At 38.9% G+C, this 21,178-nt stretch overlaps 2 protein-coding genes and 1 long non-coding RNA gene across 3 annotated transcripts; all 3 read left to right on the top strand.

Moving 5' to 3' along the window:
* Positions 1 to 4,574: 4,574 nt before the first annotated feature.
* On the top strand, positions 4,575 to 7,037 carry LOC136438677 (uncharacterized). Its single transcript, XM_066433591.1, has 4 exons — positions 4,575 to 4,880; positions 5,542 to 5,694; positions 6,133 to 6,291; positions 6,750 to 7,037. The coding sequence occupies exons 1-4, from the start codon at positions 4,623 to 4,625 to the stop codon at positions 7,035 to 7,037; spliced, it is 858 nt and encodes a 285-aa protein (XP_066289688.1). The 5' UTR covers positions 4,575 to 4,622.
* Positions 7,038 to 9,844: 2,807 nt separating this feature from the next.
* Positions 9,845 to 11,546, top strand: LOC136438944 (uncharacterized). The gene is made up of 3 exons (XR_010756477.1): positions 9,845 to 10,169; positions 10,831 to 10,983; positions 11,422 to 11,546. It is a non-coding gene; the product is annotated as an uncharacterized lncRNA (long non-coding RNA).
* Positions 11,547 to 16,090: 4,544 nt separating this feature from the next.
* LOC136438474 (uncharacterized) lies at positions 16,091 to 18,921 on the top strand. The gene is made up of 4 exons (XM_066433275.1): positions 16,091 to 16,430; positions 17,092 to 17,244; positions 17,691 to 17,849; positions 18,308 to 18,921. Exons 1-3 carry the CDS (start codon positions 16,173 to 16,175, stop codon positions 17,802 to 17,804), a joined length of 525 nt encoding a protein of 174 aa, XP_066289372.1. The 5' UTR covers positions 16,091 to 16,172; the 3' UTR covers positions 17,805 to 17,849; positions 18,308 to 18,921.
* Positions 18,922 to 21,178: the final 2,257 nt, after the last annotated feature.

Raw genomic sequence — 21,178 nt, 5'->3', positions numbered from 1 at the left:
CATTCATGGTTAGGGAGTAATAGCTGACCAAAGTTACGCCCCCCACCCCATACTTATAAAGCTTTATAGACCAATTCAGTGCTCCGGTCTAAAATTCAATCTCTTTATCAGAATGTTCAAAATTTACATTCAAACGATAGGGCACTTGGCGGGTATTTGAGGAAATGAAATCACTTTACTTTCTCATTCATGGTTAGGGAGTAATAGCTGACCAAAGTTACGCCCCCCAACCCATACTTATAAAGCTTAATAGACCAATTCAGTGCTCCGGTCTAAAATTCAATCTCTTTATCAGTATGTTCAAACTTTACATTCAAACGATAGGGCACTTGGCGGGCATTTGAGGAAATGAAATCACTTTACTTTCTCATTCATGGTTAGGGAGTAATAGCTGACCAAAGTTACGCCCCCCACCCCATACTTATAAAGCATTATAGACCAATTCAGTGCTCCGGTCTAAAATTCAATCTCTTTATCAGAATGTTCAAACTTTACATTCAAACGATAGGGCACTTGGCGGGCATTTGAGGAAATGAAATCACTTTACTTTCTCATTCATGGTTAGGGAGTAATAGCTGACCAAAGTTACGCCCCCCACCCCATACTTATAAAGCATTATAGACCAATTCAGTGCTCCGGTCTAAAATTCAATCTCTTTATCAGAATGTTCAAACTTTACATTCAAACGATAGGGCACTTGGCGGGTATTTGAGGAAATGAAATCACTTGACTTTCTCATTCATGGTTAGGGAGTAATAGCTGACCAAAGTTACGCCCCCCACCCCATACTTATAAAGCATTATAGACCAATTCAGTGCTCCGGTCTAAAATTCAATCTCTTTATCAGAATGTTCAAACTTTACATTCAAACGATAGGGCACTTGGCGGGCATTTGAAGAAATAAAATCACTTTACTTTCTCATTCATGGTTAGGGAGTAATAGCTGACCAAAGTTACGCCCCCCACCCCATACTTATAAAGCATTATAGACCAATTCAGTGCTCCGGTCTAAATTTAAATCTCTTTATCAGAATGTTCAAACTTTACATTCAAACGATAAGGCACTTGGCGGGTATTTGAGGAAATGAAATCACTTTACTTTCTCATTCATGGTTAGGGAGTAATAGCTGACCAAAGTTACGCCCCCCACCCCATACTTATAAAGCATTATAGACCAATTCAGTGCTCCGGTCTAAAATTCAATCTCTTTATCAGAATGTTCAAACTTTACATTCAAACGATAGGGCACTTGGCGGGTATTTGAGGAAATGAAATCACTTGACTTTCTCATTCATGGTTAGGGAGTAATAGCTGACCAAAGTTACGCCCCCCCACCCCATACTTATATAGCATTATAGACCAATTCAGTGCTCCGGTCTAAAATTCAATCTCTTTATCAGAATGTTCAAACTTTACATTCAAACGATAGGGCACTTGGCGGGTATTTGAGGAAATGAAATCATTTGACTTTCTCATTCATGGTTAGGGAGTAATAGCTGACCAAAGTTACGCCCCCCACCCCATACTTATAAAGCATTATAGACCAATTCAGTGCTCCGGTCTAAAATTCAATCTCTTTATCAGAATGTTCAAACTTTACATTCAAACGATAGGGCACTTGGCGGGTATTTGAGGAAATGAAATCACTTTACTTTCTCATTCATGGTTAGGAAGTAATAGCTGTCCAAAGTTACCCCCCTACCCCATACTTATAAAGCATTATAGACCAATTGCTCCGGTCTAAAATTCAATCTCTTTATCAGAATGTTCAAACTTTACATTCAAACGATAAGGCACTTGGCGGGTATTTGAGGAAATGAAATCACTTTACTTTCTCATTCATGGTTAGGGAGTGATAGCTGACCAAAGTTACGCCCCCGTACGTGGCGTCACTGGGCTCATTTCACTGGGCAGTACATGGATCTCCAAGGTAACGGCCAGCTCATCGAAATGTGCGGCTCCGCCGTGGCGGAACTGGACAAGAACAACAAAATAGTCTCCACTAAGATCGAATACAAGCCGGAAAAGTTCATAAAGGCTCTGTTAGGGGATATCAGTAATAATCCCCGTGAATTAGAACTGTCTACAGAGAAGAAATCAGCCTGTCCAATGTTCCCCAGTGTTAAATCTGTCAAATGATTTCTAAGGATCAACATTGAATGAAGTACATAACGTTACGTATTATAACAAAGAATGGAATGACACAAAGCTTACATGTAAGTCTAACCGTCTCCTAAAGCATTGTTTGCTTCGATAGAGACACTTGTATTGACATCATAAAGTACACAAACAAACTCTACTTAAAATGGATTGCCGCTTCGATTATCTAGTGAGTCCGATTTTCAACTTGTTGAGTTCTAAACTTTTTTCGCTTTTTTTTTGCAACGGATCAGCGATGTTCAGATTTGTTCTTAGTCTTTTGCTTTGATGCATGTGATTACTTCACAAGGTCAGTGACCTCTTCGCAAGGTCAGTGAATTCTTTACAAGGTCAGTAAAAATTGCTCTTGGTCGGAAAATGTGTCATCGTCCGGACACTGACCCCCCACAGCCCTGATATACTATTGGTCTGACACATTTCGAAATTTGCATCCGATATTTCACAAGGCACTGAGGTCAATTAACTAATCACAAGGTCAGTGAACTCTTAGGATTTCAAGGCGTTTCAAGGACAACACTTGAGGTCACAGCATAGGTAAGGTGACGTTAGAATTAGAATAACAAAAGAACTAGTTAGAGAACGCTCTGAATCATCTTAATCCGATGATACACATTTTTACCCTCCCTCATACTCTGTGAAGAACAAACAACAGCGACAGTCGTTTTGATTTTAAGAACGTCCGAGGCTGACGCTACAAACTTAAAGGTAAGTCATTGTGGAAAAATTACAATTTTGTCAGAATGATGATAAATTTAGCTATTTTCCAACATAACGATAGGACTCACCGAATGCTGTAAACCGTTCCAAATGGACGTTTATGCTAAAAAAAGTCCGATAATGCATAGATACACGTATGAATAAATGTCGGAGCATTTTACAACCAAACAAAAAACCTAACAAGACTACAAATTTTGAAAAGTAATTCAGATGAACTATCAGGTTTTCAAAAGTAACCACTTTCAGTGGCACAATATTAGGAGACGTTTTTCAAAAATAAAATCAAATCATGAATTTACTTGAGCTTTCTCGATAAAATAAGCATCATATTGATGTTGTTTAGAAATTGCAGTGATTTAGCATATTTCATTGAGAACTGTGCCGATTTATTTTGGATTTGATGTTCGATATATCTGTACGTGTGATTCATTACTGGCTATGGCTGGTGTGGATTATTTCTAACAGACACCAACTGCAAGTCGATGCTCTTTTGTTTCAAAATATTAACTTTGTTAACTCGTGTAAAAGTAATTATATTAGATATATTTGGCTCTATCCATGTAATACACTATGCGACACCGAAATCTATATGTACTGTGATAAGATTATAAATTACGTATATGTATATATATTCCAAAAACTAGATAAATATTTCAATTGGTAAAAATTAAGTCAATATTTGAATAATAGATGTTACATAGCTCGTGGAATACAAGTTATGCAATGTGTTTTGAGAGCACTATTTTAACTCACAAAGTAAATAACATTTTACCCTGAGAAATCATCAATATGTGCACTTTACTAAACGCAACATTGTCAAGATACTATATGCTAAAAGTCGCCTTCAGCACTGACAACTAAATACATGCATTTTGCCACATCGCCCCTGGTAGGAAGAAATGACGTCAAATAATCCGTCAGAATTCTCTTAAAGGTACTCGCAACGAGTGTGTTTTGCGTTTTTGCCTTATCATGATTCAATTTGTTGTTTTTGTGCAAGAAATTAGCAATGTTCATACTCGTTGTTAGTCGTTTGTAATACGTGACTTGTTTCTATACACGCGATTCCTTCACAAGGCCAGGGAGCTCTTCACGAGGTCTGTAACCTCTTTTCTTTGTCAGTAGATTACTCTTGGTCGAAAAAGGTGGTATCGTCCTGGCCCTGACCCCCAAAGCCTTGGCATACCATTGGTCTGACACATTTTGAAATCTGCATACGATGTTCCACGGCCACAAGGTCAATTAGCTAATCATCACAAGGTCAGTTTACTCTTAGGATTCACAAGGTCAGTTCAGGTGGCATTGTCCAGGCGTCTGGACAATAATGTTAGGTCTTTCACCCCTGTATTTCTGGGATAATTGTTGTCTGATACATTCTAAAAATTCTATACAGTAGAATCCGCTTAACTGCACCACCCATTTTATTGCGCCTTTACACCGGCAGGTATCGGCTCATTTGCACAGCATTTGCCGATTTTTAGCGCACTTTTTTAGTCAACTTGTCGAGGATTTCTGAAAAAAAAAACATTGGTGCAGTTATCCGGCATTGGTGAGAATGCGCGGCATATGTATATTGCAGTTTTCGGATAGAATCCCAATTCGAAGAGAAAAGTCTTTGCCTATATTTCAATATGTTATCAAAAACAGTAACTGAACAATACATATACAAACATGTAATACTAATAAGTAACGCTACAGGACCTTGCCCCAAAATAGGATACATACGACCTTCAAATACCTGCCCTATGCAAGTCCACATCTGTACTTTTTCATTGCAGATCAAAATTTGCCTTAAAGAAAATACAAACGGACAGACAAGAATGTCAGGGTCATGGGGCATCGGTTGTCTGGCGAGTGACGTCACCAAAGCAAGACAGGAGTTGGAGAAACTGAAGAAAGACACTGGTTACCTAGAGCCCGAGCGAGGAAACCTGGACGACACAAACATCGGGTGGAAATATGGCAAACCAGACTACACGATGGTGAACTTGGAATACATGAAGGTAAGCGTCTTTTAAAACTGTACATTCGAAGAGGGTTAGGCATCCAGGTGATACGATACGCCAAATAACAGTTTCTAAAGCAACTGGATATGACTTTGGAAACGGTCAGACGTTTCAAGTAGCATCCACTACTTTTCGTCAGTAACTCTGAGCAAGATTTGTCGAACAGCAGGTTTTAACCACGAACTCATGATGAATTGATATGCAGATAAAGAGAAGACAATTTTAGATAGTCCAATAGGGAAACAAATCAGAGTCAAGAGAAGGTTGAAGCTTTTCTGTATTTGCATATCAATTCATAGTCCGTGGTTTAAACTTGCTGTTCGACAAATCTTGCTCAGAGTTACTGACGAAAAGCAGTAGATGCTACTTGAAACGTCTGACCGTTACTGATGAAAAGTAGCGGATGCTACTTGAAACGTCTGACCGTTTCCAAAATCATATCCAGGTTCTTGAGTAACTCTTATTTTGCGTGTGTATTCAACAGACCGTCGAGAGACCACCGTGTGTGACTGCATAACATTAACAAGGCAATCAGAGAGTATGATTAGAGCATATAGTACGATTCACCTCTTACGTATAGAAACTACAGATGGAAAACACATTGGGGATGAAATAAATGTTAAAGTTACGAAATATATTTTCTTTTACTTGAGAGCAGGGAAAAACCAAGAATCATCTGACAGGTTCACTAGAACTAATGGTGGAAAACTTCGTGAAAAGATGGGAGACTGAGTCAGCTCACTTTAAGGAACTAGACCAGTGGACTACAATCAATAAGGAGAAGTACCACGTGCAAGCTAATGGAGGGAAAGTAGGTGTTTTTGTTATTTTATTGTATTTCAAGTTTTACGTTACGCTTTTTTAAACTCTCTTAACTAGTGTTGGTTTTGCTTTATGCAATACAAAATATTTGTATTTTGTGGTGATTATAGTTGCGTCGTCGTTCGTAATGACATCCTCTCATGACAGATCCGCCCGTCTTGCAGAGAAAGTTACTAGCCAATCACGTCACCGCGTACGTTCGAGAGGCAACGTGATTGGCTAGTAGCTTTCCCTCAACAACAGGATGGGGGGTATCTGATTGGCTGACGGCTGGCCAGCTCTAACACAGTGACGCCAGTACGCCAGAGCCGTTGCTTGATATATACAAGCGGCTGGCATGAGAAAATGTATAATCACGGCCTCTTTCTTACTAGTATTTAGTCATGTTCGTATAACATAATATTTTATGTGCCCACCTCGTATTTAGGTCTTCAATGCAGAGGAGAGTGATGTGGTTGGGAGCTATAACTGGCTGATGTGGGATTGTAAGAAGGAACTATATGACGCAGAGAAACAAGATTTTGAGTCATCGCTTCGTCAGTTTCGCGGAGCGTTCCCAAAAGGGTTTCCTTGGGAAGTCCTGGAGGTAAGGAAGCTTGGAATACAGAAGTTGCACTGTAAATTCGCAAGTTAGAATGTTACGGAAAACAAGAATTTCGGCGACAGAAATCATTCCTTCTTTGCAATATTCAAAAATCGTATGGTACATGTTGTAAAATTAAACGATACAAGAAACATTTTGTACTAATTTCTGAAGCTGTAATAATGTAAGGCCATGTTGATTTGTTTATATGGATGACATCCGCGTGCGCATCAATTGTCGTCCATTTCCAAAAAAAGTTCCTGGCCATACTGTAAATTATACAAAGCAGCCGCAAAATTAGAATATATATGCTGTAAATTGCAAAATAATATTTCGGAAAACGGATAATAATGTCGAAGAATGCCAAAGTCAATTCCAAAGTCAAAGAAGAAGATATGAAGGAAACAAACATGAAGAATCTATTATTTGTGTTGAGTTTTGTTCATCCTCCCTTACCACAGGTGTCTTCGGGACCCCCAACAATAGCCTTCACGTGGCGGCACTGGGCCCAGTTTACCGGACAGTACATGGGTCGGCAAGGTAACGGCCAGCTCATCGAAATGTGCGGCTCCGCCGTGGTGGAACTGGACAAGAACAACAAGATTGTATCCATCCAGATCGACTACAAGCCGGAAGAGTTCTTAAAGGCTCTGTTAGGGGAAACTAACAATTATCCCCGTGAATCCGAACCGTCTACACAGAAAGAATCAGTCTGTCCAATGTGCCCCAATGTTAAATCTGTCGTATAACTTTTAAGGATCAACATTGAATGAAGTACATAACGTTACGTATTACAACAGAGAATGGAATGACACAAAGTATAAGTCTCCTCTCGGTCCCTTAGAACATAGTTTGCTTCGATGGATAGAGACACGTACCTTGACGATATAAAGTAGACAAACGGACTCTATTGAAGATGGATAGCCACTTTCATATATAATGACTCCGATTTCGAGTCTTGTGGAGTTCTAAACTTTTTGTTGTTGTTCATGTTTTCTTGCAATGGATTATCGATGTTTGTTTTGATACGTGGCTTGCTTTGAAATAAACGCGTTACTTCACAAGTCAGTGAGCTCCCCACAAGGTTAGTGACCTCTTTCCAAGATAAGTAGATTATTCTCGGTCGGAAAATGTGGCAACAGCCCTAACATACTATTGGTCTGACACATTTTGAAATGTGCATTCGGCGTTCCAAGGACCACACTTAAAGTCGCAGGATAAGTGATGAGGTGACGCTAGAATTACAATAACAAAAGAACTAGTAAGAGAACCATTAATCACCCTAAGGCCACAGCAACTAATTTTTATGGATGACATCAGCGCGCTCATTAATTTTCGCCTGATTTCGAAATAAAAAACAAGAAATTTCATTGCCCTCCGACGGTGGTCAACATGCCAAAAATTGGCAAATATGTCGTAAACGTTGACAGTCTAAGGTGTTTCATTGCATCTGAATACCCAGTGTAGTTCCTGCCCATGATGGTACAACAAGCTCTTTTCTGCATTTGTTGTAGTTAGTCTTTTGAGATGTATACACATCTACAAGGATATGTTTACTGTTGAATCAAGGAGGTTTTATATCATATATGAATGAATACAGGACTAAAAGACCTGTTGGTCATGATATCATATTTCGTCGCCTCAATTCTTGTTTAACAAGAATTATGATCTCAAATGTGAAAATATAGGAATCTTGTTTTTTTTTGCCGTGCTTGTTTTTTTTTCGCCCTATCTCATTAATTTTGGAGTCTGCGGAGGATGTCATCCATAAAATTTACTTGCTGTGGCCTAATATGATAATACGCACCTTTCCCCTCATACTCTGTGAAGGACAAACAACAACGACACTCGTTTTGTTAGTCCAAGAACGTCTTAGGCTGACACTACAAACTTTAAGGCAAGTCATTGTGGAAAAAATCAACATTTTGTCAGAATGATGATAAGTTTAACTATTTTCTAACACAACGATAGGACTCACTGAATGTTGTAATACCGTCACAAATGGACCTTTATGCTATAAAATGCAGATAATGCATAGATACACGTATGAGTAAACGTTGGAAACTTCAAGAGCATTTTACAACCGAACAAAAAATCTAACAAGACCACAAATTTGAAAAGCAATGTAGATGACTTATTAGGTTTTCAAAAGTAACCACTTGCGGTGGGACAATATTAGGAGACGATTTCCAAAACTAGAATCAAACCATTAATTCATTTTAGCTTTCCCTTGAAAATTATCCACCAGTATGTATTATACCGGTCTTTTTCAGAATGTGCTGTAATTTAGCATATAGAATTTAGAACTCGGTAGATTTCTTTTCGCTTTTCTGTTTTTTTCAGCATAGCTTTGTTGCAAATAGTCGTAGAAGAACGTTTTTACAATGTGTTAAAGAAATATTAGATTATGTTGATACTTGTATCTGCTCTATTCGTGTAATACATTAGGCGGCAGCAAAATCTATATGAACTATATTGGTTTACAATTTCGTATATGTTTATGCCTTCTAAAAACTGAATAAATCTTTGAAATTGGTCAGAATTGAGTGAATATTTGAATCATGTTTCGCCCGTGGATTACAAGATATGCAATGTGTTTTGAGAGCACAATTATAACTCTCAAAATAAAGAAATCTTTATACCCTGAGAAATCATCAAGATTTGCCCTTTTACTAAACGCAACATTGTCAAGACACTATATGCCATAAGTCGCCTTCACCACTGACAACAAAATACTGTACATGCATTTTGCCACATCCCCCGTGGTAGGAAGTAATGACGTCAAATAATCCGTCAGAATTCTCTTAAACGTACTCGTAACGAGTGTGTTTTGCGTGTTTGCGTTATCATGATTCAATTTGTTGTTTTTGTGCAAGAAATTAGCAATGTTCATACTCGTTGTTAGTCGTTTGTAATACGTGACTTGTTTCTATACACGCGATTCCTTCACAAGGCCAGGGAGCTCTTCACGAGGTCTGTAACCTCTTTTCTTTGGCAGTAGATTACTCTTGGTCGAAAAAGGTGGTATCGTCCTGGCCCTGACCCCCAAAGCCTTGGCATACCATTGGTCTGACACATTTTGAAATCTGCATACGATGTTCCACGGCCACAAGGTCAATTAACTAATCATCACAAGGTCAGTTTACTCTTAGGATTCACAAGGTCAGTTGAGGTGGCATTGTCCAGGCGTCTGGACAATAATGTTACGTCTTTCACCCCTGTATTTCTGGGATAATTGTTGTCTGATACATTCTAAAAATTCTATACAGTAGAATCCGCTTAACTGCACCACCCATTTTATTGCGCTTTTACACCGGCAGGTATCGGCTCATTTGCACAGCGTTTGCCGATTTTTAGCGCACTTTTTTAGTCAACTTGTCGAGGATTTCTGAAAAAAAAAAAACATTGGTGCAGTTATCCGGCATTGGTGAGAATGCGCGGCATATGTATATTGCAGTTTTTGGATAGAATCCCAATTCGAAGAGAAAAGTCTTTGCCTATATTTCAATATGTTATCAAAAGCAGTAACTGAACAATACATATACAAACATGTAATACTAATAAGTAACGCTACAGGACCTTGCCCCAAAATAGGATACATACGACCTTCAAATACCTGCCCTATGCAAGTCCACATCTGTACTTTTTCATTGCAGATCAAAATTTGCCTTAAAGAAAATACAAACGGACAGACAAGAATGTCAGGGTCATGGGGCATCGGTTGTCTGGCGAGTGACGTCACCAAAGCAAGACAGGAGTTGGAGAAACTGAAGAAAGACACTGGTTACCTAGAGCCCGAGCGAGGAAACCTGGACGACACAAACATCGGGTGGAAATATGGCAAACCAGACTACACGATGGTGAACTTGGAATACATGAAGGTAAGCGTCTTTTAAAACTGTACATTCGAAGAGGGTTAGGCATCCAGGTGATACGATACGCCAAATAACAGTTTCTAAAGCAACTGGATATGACTTTGGAAACGGTCAGACGTTTCAAGTAGCATCCACTACTTTTCGTCAGTAACTCTGAGCAAAATTTGTCGAACAGCAGGTTTTAACCACGAACTCATGATGAATTGATATGCAGATAAAGAGAAGACAATTTTAGATAGTCCAATAGGGAAACAAATCAGAGTCAAGAGAAGGTTGAAGCTTTTCTGTATTTGCATATCAATTCATAGTCCGTGGTTTAAACTTGCTGTTCGACAAATCTTGCTCAGAGTTACTGACGAAAAGCAGTGGATGCTACTTGAAACGTCTGACCGTTGCTGATGAAAAGTAGCGGATGCTACTTGAAACGTCTGACCGTTTCCAAAATCATATCCAGGTTCTTGAGTAACTCTTATTTTGCGTGTGTATTCAACAGACCGTCGAGAGACCACCGTGTGTGACTGCATAACATTAACAAGGCAATCAGAGAGTATGATTAGAGCATATAGTACGATTCACCTCTTACGTATAGAAACTACAGATGGAAAACACATTGGGGATGAAATAAATGTTAAAGTTACGAAATATATTTTCTTTTACTTGAGAGCAGGGAAAAACCAAGAATCATCTGACAGGTTCACTAGAACTAATGGTGGAAAACTTCGTGAAAAGATGGGAGACTGAGTCAGCTCACTTTAAGGAACTAGACCAGTGGACTACAATCAATAAGGAGAAGTACCACGTGCAAGCTAATGGAGGGAAAGTAGGTGTTTTTGTTATTTTATTGTATTTCAAGTTTTACGTTACGCTTTTTTAAACTCTCTTAACTAGTGTTGGTTTTGCTTCATGCAATACAAAATATTTGTATTTTGTGGTGATTATAATTGCGTCGTCGTTCGTAATGACATCCTCTCATGACAGATCCGCCCGTCTTGCAGAGAAAGTTACTAGCCAATCACGTCACCGCGTACGTTCGAGAGGCAACGTGATTGGCTAGTAGCTTTCCCTCAACAACAGGATGGGGGGTATCTGATTGGCTGACGGCTGGCCAGCTCTAACACAGTGACGCCAGTACGCCAGAGCCGTTGCTTGGTATATACAAGCGGCTGGCATGAGAAAATGTATAATCACGGCCTCTTTCTTACTAGTATTTAGTCATGTTCGTATAACATAATATTTTATGTGCCCACCTCGTATTTAGGTCTTCAATGCAGAGGAGAGTGATGTGGTTGGGAGCTATAACTGGCTGATGTGGGATTGTAAGAAGGAACTATATGACGCAGAGAAACAAGATTTTGAGTCATCGCTTCGTCAGTTTTGCGGAGCGTTCCCAAAAGGGTTTCCTTGGGAAGTCCTGGAGGTAAGGAAGCTTGGAATACAGAAGTTGCACTGTAAATTCGCAAGTTAGAATGTTACGGAAAACAAGAATTTCGGCGACAGAAATCATTCCTTCTTTGCAATATTCAAAAATCGTATGGTACATGTTGTAAAATTAGACGATACAAGAAACATTTTGTACTAATTTCTGAAGCTGTAATAATGTAAGGCCATGTTGATTTGTTTATATGGATGACATCCGCGTGCGCATCAATTGTCGTCCATCTCCAAAAAAAGTTCCTGGCCATACTGTAAATTATACAAAGCAGCCGCAAAATTAGAATATATATGCTGTAAATTGCAAAATAATATTTCGGAAAACGGATAATAATGTCGAAGAATGCCAAAGTCAATTCCAAAGTCAAAGAAGAAGATCTGAAGGAAACAAACACGAAGAATCTATTATTTGTGTTGAGTTTTGTTCATCCTCCCTTACCACAGGTGTCTTCGGGACCCTCAACAATAGCCTTCACGTGGCGGCACTGGGCCCAGTTTACCGGACAGTACATGGGTCGGCAAGGTAACGGCCAGCTCATCGAAATGTGCGGCTCCGCCGTGGTGGAACTGGACAAGAACAACAAGATTGTATCCATCCAGATCGACTACAAGCCGGAAGAGTTCTTAAAGGCTCTGTTAGGGGAAACTAGCAATTATCCCCGTGAATCCGAACCGTCTACAGAGAAGGAATCAGTCTGTCCAATGTGCCCCAATGTTAAATGTGTCGTATAATTTCTAAGGATCAACATTGAATGAAGTACATAACGTTACGTATTACAACACAGAATGGAATGACACAAAGTATAAGTCTCCTCTCGGTCCCTTAGAACATAGTTTGCTTCGATGGATAGAGACACGTACCTTGACGATATAAAGTACACAAACGGACTCTACTGAAGATGGATAGCCACTTTCATATATAATGACTCCGATTTCGAGTCTTGTGGACTTCTAAACTTTTTGTTGTTGTTCATGTTTTCTTGCAATGGATTATCGATGTTTGTTTTGATTCGTGGCTTGTTTTGAAATAAAGGCGTTACTGCACATGTTACCAGTGAGCTCCCCACAGGGTCAGTGACCTATTTCCAAGATAAGTAGATTATTCTCGGTCGGAAAGTGTGGCAACAGCTCTGACATACTATTGGTCTGACACATTTTGAAATCTGCATTCGGCGTTCCAAGGACCACACTGTTAAGTCGCAGGATAAGTGATGAGGTGACGCTAGAATTACAATAACAAAAGAACTAGTAAGAGAACCATTAATCACCCCAATATGATAATACGCACCTTTCCCCTCATACTCTGTGAAGGACAAACAAGAACGACACTCGTTTTGTTAGTCCAAGAACGTCTACAAACTTTAAGGCAAGTCATTGTGGAAAAATCACCATTTTGTCAGAATAACGATAAGTTCAACTATTTTCCAACACAACGATAGGACTCACTGAATGTTGTAAAACCGTCACAAATTGGCTTTTATGCTAAAAAAAGTCAGATAATGCATAGATACACGTATGAGTAAACGTTGGACACTTGACGAGCATTTTACAACCAAACAAAAAAAACGAACAAGACCACAAATTTGAAAAGCAATGTAGATGACTTATTAGGTTTTAAAAGTAACCTCTTGCGGTGGGACAATATTAGGAGACGATTTCCAAAACTAGAATCAAACCATTAATTCATTTTAGCTTTCCCTTGAAAATTATCCACCAGTATGCATTATACCGGTCTTTTTAAGAATGTGCTGTAATTTAGCATATAGAATTAAGAACTCGGTAGATTTCTTTTCGCTTTTCTTTTTTCAGCGTAGCTTTGTTGCAAATAGTCGTAGAAGAACGTTTTTACAATGTGTTAAAGAAATATTAGATTATGTTGATACCTGTATCTGCTCTATTCGTGTAATACATTAGGCGGCAGCAAAATCTATATGCACTATATTGGTTTACACTTTCGTATATGTTTATGCCTTCTAAAAACTGAATGAATCTTTGAAATTGGTCAGAATTGAGTGAATATTTGAATCATGTTTCGCCCGTGGATTACAAGATATGCAATGTGTTTTGACAGCACTATTATAACTCTCAAAATGAAGAAATCTTTATACCCTGAGAAATCATCAATATTTGCCCTTTTACTAAACGCAACATTGTCAAGACACTATATGCCATAAGTCACCTTCACCACTGACAACTAAATACATGCATTTTGCCACATCCCCCGTGGTAGGAAGAAATGACGTCAAATAATCCGTCAGAATTCTCTTAAACGTACCCGTAACGAGTGTGTTTTGCGTTTTTGCCTTATCATGATTCAATTTGTTGTTTTTGTGCAAGAAATTAGCAATGTTCATACTCGTTGTTGGTCCTTAGCAATACGTGACTTGTTTCTATACACGCGATTCCTTCACAAGGCAAGGGAGCTCTTCACGAGGTCTGTGACCTCTTTTCTTTGTCAGTAGATTACTCTTGGTCGAAAAAGGTGGCCTCGTCCGGGCACTGACCCCCACAGTCCATCACATACTATTGGTCTGACACATTTTGAAATCTGCATCCGATGTTTCACAAGGCCTTAAGGTCCATTCACTAATCATAAGGTCAGTGAACTCTTAGGATTTCAAGGCGTTTCAAGGACAACACTTGAGGTCAGAGCATAGGTAAGGTGACGTTAGAATTAGAATAACAAAAGATCTTGTTAGAGAATGCTCTGAATCATCTTAATCTGATGTTACACATCTTTACCCTCATACTCTGTGAGGGACAAACAACAGCGACAGTCGTTTTGATTTTAAGAACGTCCGAGGCTGACGCTACAAACTTAAAGGTAAGTCATTGTGGAAAAATTACAATTTTGTCAGAATGATGATAAGTTTAACTATTTTCCAACATAACGATAGGACTCGCTGAATGCTGTAAACCGTTCCAAATTCACGTTTATGCTTAAAAAAGTCAGATAATGCATAGATACACGTATGAGTAAATGTTGGAGCATTTTACACCCAAACAAGAAACCTAACAAGACTACAAATTTGAAAAGTAATTCAGATGAATTATTAGGTTTTCAAAAGTAACCACTTGCAGTGGCACAATATTAGGAGACGGTTTTCAAAAATGGAATAAAATCATGAATTTATTTGAGCTTTCTCGAGAAAATAAGCATCATATCAGTATTGTTTAGAAATTGTAGTGATTTGGCATATATCATTTGTAACTGTGCAAATTTCTTTTGGATTTAACGTTCGAAATAGTCTGTACGCGTGATTCATTACTGGCTATGGCTGGTGTGGATTATTTCTAATAGACACCAACTGCAAGTCGATGCTCTTTTGTTTCAAAATATTAACTTTGTTAATAATAAGATTATATTATATTTGGATACCCGCATCTGCTCTATCAACGTAATGCACTATGCGACACCGAAATCTGTATGTACTCTGATAAGATAAAATTACGTATATGTTTATATATTCCAAAAACTAGATAAATATTTCAATTGGTAAAAATTTAGTCAATATTTGAATAATAGATGTTACTTAGCTCGTGGAATACAAGTTATGCAATGTGTTTTGAGAGCACTATTTTAACTCACAAAGTAAAGAACATTTTACCCTGAGAAATCATCAATATGTGCACTTTACTAAACGCAACATTGTCAAGACACTATATGCTATAAGTCGCCTTCACCACTGACAACTAAATACATGCATTTTGCCACATCGCCCCTGGTAGGAAGAAATGACGTCAAATAATCCGTCAGAATTCTCTTAAACGTACTCGTAACGAGTGTGTTTTGCGTTTTTGCGTTATCATGATTCAATTTGTTGTTTTTGTGCAAGAAATTAGCAATGTTCATACTCGTTGTTAGTCCTTTGCAATACGTGACTTGTTTCTATACACGCGATTCCTTCACAAGGCCAATGAGCTCTTCACGAGGTCTGTGACCTCTTTTCTTTGTCAGTAGATTACTCTTGGTCGAAAAAAGGTGGCATCGTCCTGGCCCTGACTCCCGAAGCCCTGGCATACTATTGGTCTGAAACATTTTGAAATCTGCATACGATGTTCCACGGCCACAAGGTCAATTTACTAATCACAAGGTCAGTTAACTCTTAGGATTCACAAGATTAGTTGAGGTGGCATCATCCAGGCGTCAGGACAATAATGTTACGTCTTTCACCCCTGTATTTCTGGGATAATTGTTGTCTGATACATTCTAAAAATTCTATACAGTAGAATCCGCTTAACTGCACCACCCATTTTATTGCGCTTTTACACCGGCAGGTATCGGCTCATTTGCACAGCGTTTGCCGATTTTTAGCGCACTTTTTTAGTCAACTTGTCGAGGATTTCTGAAAAAAAAACATTGGTGCAGTTATCCGGCATTGGTGAGAATGCGCGGCATATGTATATTGCAGTTTTCGGATAGAATCCCAATTCGAAGAGAAAAGTCTTTGCCTATATTTCAATATGTTATCAAAAACAGTAACTGAACAATACATATACAAACATGTAATACTAATAAGTAACGCTACAGGACCTTGCCCCAAAATAGGATACATACGACCTTCAAATACCTGCCCTATGCAAGTCCACATCTGTACTTTTTCATTGCAGATCAAAATTTGCCTTAAAGAAAATACAAACGGACAGACAAGAATGTCAGGGTCATGGGGCATCGGTTGTCTGGCGAGTGACGTCACCAAAGCAAGACAGGAGTTGGAGAAACTGAAGAAAGACACTGGTTACCTGGAGCCCGAGCGAGGAAACCTGGACGACACAAACATCGGGTGGAAATATGGCAAACCAGACTACACGATGGTGAACTTGGAATACATGAAGGTAAGCGTCTTTTAAAACTGTACATTCGAAGAGGGTTAGGCATCCAGGTGATACGATACGCCAAATAACAGTTTCTAAAGCAACTGGATATGACTTTGGAAACGGTCAGACGTTTCAAGTAGCATCCACTACTTTTCGTCAGTAACTCTGAGCAAGATTTGTCGAACAGCAGGTTTTAACCACGAACTCATGATGAATTGATATGCAGATAAAGAGAAGACAATTTTAGATAGTCCAATAGGGAAACAAATCAGAGTCAAGAGAAGGTTGAAGCTTTTCTGTATTTGCATATCAATTCATAGTCCGTGGTTTAAACTTGCTGTTCTACAAATCTTGCTCAGAGTTACTGACGAAAAGCAGTGGATGCTACTTGAAACGTCTGACCGTTACTGATGAAAAGTAGCGGATGCTACTTGAAACGTCTGACCGTTTCCAAAATCATATCCAGGTTCTTGAGTAAGTCTTATTTTGCGTGTGTATTCAACAGACCGTCGAGAGACCACCGTGTGTGACTGCATAACATTAACAAGGCAATCAGAGAGTATGATTAGAGCATATAGTACGATTCACCGCTTACGTATAGAAACTACAGATGGAAAACACATTGGGGATGAAATAAATGTTAAAGTTACGAAATATATTTTCTTTTACTTGAGAGCAGGGAAAAACCAAGAATCATCTGACAGGTTCACTAGAACTAATGGTGGAAAACTTCGTGAAAAGATGGGAGACTGAGTCAGCTCACTTTAAGGAACTAGACCAGTGGACTACAATCAATAAGGAGAAGTACCACGTGCAAGCTAATGGAGGGAAAGTAGGTGTTTTTGTTATTTTATTGTATTTAAAGTTTTACGTTACGCTTTTTTAAACTCTCTTAACTAGTGTTGGTTTTGCTTTATGCAATACAAAATATTTGTATTTTGTGGTGATTATAATTGCGTCGTCGTTCGTAATGACATCCTCTCATGACAGATCCGCCCGTCTTGCAGAGAAAGTTACTAGCCAATCACGTCACCGCGTACGTTCGAGAGGCAACGTGATTGGCTAGTAGCTTTCCCTCAACAACAGGATGGGGGGTATCTGATTGGCTGACGGCTGGCCAGCTCTAACACGTACACAGTGACGCCAGTACGCCAGAGCCGTTGCTTGATATATACAAGCGGCTGGCATGAGAAAATGTATAATCACGGCCTCTTTCTTACTAGTATTTAGTCATGTTCGTATAACATAATATTTTATGTACCCACCTCGTATTTACAGGTCTTCAATGCAGAGGAGAGTGATGTGGTTGGGAGCTATAACTGGCTGATGTGGGATTGTAAGAAGGAACTATATGACGCAGAGAAACAAGATTTTGAGTCATCGCTTCGTTAGTTTCGCGGAGCGTTCCCAAAAGGGTTTCCTTGGGAAGTCCTGGAGGTAAGGAAGCTTGGAATACAGAAGTTGCACTGTAAATTCGCAAGTTAGAATGTTACGGAAAACAAGAATTTCGGCGACAGAAATCATTACTTCTTTGCAATATTCCAAAATCGTATGGTACATGTTGTAAAATTAAACGATACAAGAAACATTTTGTACTAATTTCTGTAGCTGTAATAATGTAAGGCCATGTTGATTTGTTTATATGGATGACATCCGCGCGCGCATCAATTGTCGTCCATTTCCAAAAAAAGGTCCTGGCCATACTGTAAATTATACAAAGCAGCCGCAAAATTAGAATATAAATGCTGTAAATTGCAAAATAATATTTCGGAAAACGGATAAAAATGTCGAAGAATGCCAAAGGCAATTCCAAAGTCAAAGAAGAAGATATGAAGGAAACAAACACGAAGAATCTATTATTTGTGTTGAGTTTTGTTCATCCTCCATTACCACAGGTGTCTTCGGGACCCCCAACAATAGCCTTCACGTGGCGGCACTGGGCCCAGTTTACCGGACAGTACATGGGTCGGCAAGGTAACGGCCAGCTCATCGAAATGTGCGGCTCCGCCGTGGTGGAACTGGACAAGAACAACAAGATTGTATCCATCCAGATCGACTTCAAGCCGGAAGAGTTCTTAAAGGCTCTGTTAGGGGAAACTAGCAATTATCCCCGTGAATCCGAACCGTCTACAGAGATGGAATCAGTCTGTCCAATGTGCCCCAATGTTAAATCTGTCGTATAATTTCTAAGGATCAACATTGAATGAAGTACATAACGTTACGTATTACAACAGAGAATGGAATCACACAAAGTATAAGTCTCCTCTCGGTCCCTTAGAACATAGTTTACTTCGATGGATAGAGACACGTACCTTGACGATATAAAGTACACAAACGGACTCTACTGAAGATGGATAGCCACTTTCATATATAATGACTCCGATTTCGAGTCTTGTGGAGTTCTAAACTTTTTGTTGTTGTTCATGTTTTCTTGCAATGGATTATCGATGTTTGTTTTGATTCGTGGCTTGTTTTGAAATAAAGGCGTTACTGCACATGTTACCAGTGAGCTCCCCACAGGGTCAGTGACCTATTTCCAAGATAAGTAGATTATTCTCAGTTGGAAAAGTGTGGCAACAGCCCTGACATACTATTGGTCTGACACATTTTGAAATGTGCATTCGGCGTTCCAAGGACCACACTTAAAGTCGCAGGCTAAGTGATGAGGTGACGCTAGAATTACAATAATAAAAGAACTAGTAAGAGAACCATTAATCACCCTAATATGATAATACGCACCTTTCCCCTCATACTCTGTGAAGGACAAACATCAACGACACTCGTTTTGTTAGTCCAAGAACGTCTTAGGCTGACACTACAAACTTTAAGGCAAGTCATTGTGGAAAAATCACAATTTTGTCAGAATGATGATAAGTTTAACTATTTTCTAACACAGCGATAGGACTCACTGAATGTTGCAAAACAGTCACAAATTGACCTTTATGCTATAAAATGCAGATGATGCATAGATACACGTATGAGTAAACGTTGGAAACTTCAAGAGCATTTTACAACCAAACAAAAAACCTAACAAGACTACAAATTTGAAAAGCAATCTAGATGACTTATTAGGTTTTCAAAAGTAACCACTTGCGGTGGGACAATATTAGGAGACGATTTCCAAAACTAGAATCAAACCATGAATATTCATTTGAGCTTTCCCTTGAAAAGTATCCACCAGTATGCATTATACCGGTCTTTTTCAGAATGTGCTGTAATTTAGCAAATAGAATTTAGAACTCCGTACATTTCTTTTCGCTTTTCTTTTTTTTTTCAGCATAGCTTTGTTGCAAATAGTCGTAAAAGAACGTTTTTACAATGTGTTAAAGAAATATTAGATCATGTTGATACATGTATTTGCTCTATTCGTGTAATACATTAGGCGACACCAAAATCTGTATGCACTATGATAAGGTTTACAATTTCGTATATGTTTATGCCTTCTAAAAACTGAATAAATCTTTGAAATTGGTCAAAATTGAGTGAATAGTGGGGTCGTGTGGCGTAACGGCAGGGTGTTCGACTCAGAACCAAGAGGTCCCGAGTTCGAATCCACCTGACGCCACCGATGTTGTGCCCTTGGGAAAGGCACTTTACACGACTTTCTTCACTTCGCCCAGGTGTATAAGAATAAAAATGGGTATGTTGTTATCTGTACGTGGCACTGTTGATATAAGTTATGAAAAACTTGAGTGCAGTGCCACGTCGTCCTTGTCTGTCCAAAACCGAAGTAAAAAAAAAAAAAAAATTGAGTGAATATGTGAAATTGAATCATGTTTCGCCCGTGGATTACAAGATATGCAATGTGTTTTGAGAGCACTATTATAACTCTCAAAATAAAGAAATGTTTATACACTGAGAAACCATCAATATTTGCCCTTTTACTAAACGCAACATTGTCAAGACACTATATGCCATAAGTCACCTTCACCACTGACAACTAAATACATGCATTTTGCCACATCCCCCGTGGTAGGAAGAAATGACGTCAAATAATCCGTCAGAATTCTCTTAAACGTACTCGTAACGAGTGTGTTTTGCGTTTTTGCGTTCTCATGATTCAATTTGTTGTTTTTGTGCCAGAAATTAGCAATGTTCATACTCGTTGTTAGTCCTTTGCAATACGTGACTTGTTTCTATACACGAGATTCCTTCACAAGGTCGGTGAGCTCTTCACAAAGTCAGTGACCTCTTTTCTTTGTCAGTACATAACTCTTGGTCTGAAAAGGTGGCCTCGTCCGGGCACTGACACCGACAATCCATCACATACTATTGGTCTGACACATTTTGAAATCTGCATCTGATTTTTAACAAGGCCTTAAGGTCAATGCACTAATCACAAGGTCAGTTAACTCTTAGGATTTCAAGGCGATTCGAGGACAGCACTTGGGGTCACAGCATAGGTAAGGTGACGTTAGAATTAGAATAACAAAAGAACTAGTTAGCAAATGCTCTGAATCACCTTAATCTGATGTTACACATCTTTACCCTCATACTCTGTGAGGGACAAACAACAGCGACAGTCGTTTTGATTTTAAGAACGTCCGAGGCTGACGCTACAAACTTAAAGGTAAGTCATTATGGAAAAATTACAATTTTGTCAGAATGATGATAAGTTCAACTATTTTTCAACATAATGATAGGACTCACGGAATGCTGTAAACCGTCCCAAATTGAAAAAAGTCAGATAATACATAGATACACGTCAGAATAAAGTTAAAGTTGGATACTTCAAGAGCATCTTATATCCAAACAAAAAAGCTAAC

The sequence above is a fragment of the Branchiostoma lanceolatum genome, chromosome 7, assembly GCF_035083965.1.
Source record: "Branchiostoma lanceolatum isolate klBraLanc5 chromosome 7, klBraLanc5.hap2, whole genome shotgun sequence".
NCBI lineage: Eukaryota > Metazoa > Chordata > Leptocardii > Amphioxiformes > Branchiostomatidae > Branchiostoma > Branchiostoma lanceolatum.
This window is presented reverse-complemented; position numbering and strand designations above follow the sequence as displayed.

Coding starts and splice junctions, on each gene's coding strand:
- LOC136438474 (XM_066433275.1), top strand. CDS start 16,173: ATGCAAGTCCACATCTGTACTTTTTCATTGCAGATCAAAATTTGCCTT. Junction 16,431..17,091: donor TGAACTTGGAATACATGAAG/GTAAGCGTCTTT, acceptor ACTTGAGAGCAG/GGAAAAACCAAGAATCATCT. Junction 17,245..17,690: donor TGCAAGCTAATGGAGGGAAA/GTAGGTGTTTTT, acceptor TCGTATTTACAG/GTCTTCAATGCAGAGGAGAG.
- LOC136438677 (XM_066433591.1), top strand. CDS start 4,623: ATGCAAGTCCACATCTGTACTTTTTCATTGCAGATCAAAATTTGCCTT. Junction 4,881..5,541: donor TGAACTTGGAATACATGAAG/GTAAGCGTCTTT, acceptor ACTTGAGAGCAG/GGAAAAACCAAGAATCATCT. Junction 5,695..6,132: donor TGCAAGCTAATGGAGGGAAA/GTAGGTGTTTTT, acceptor CCTCGTATTTAG/GTCTTCAATGCAGAGGAGAG.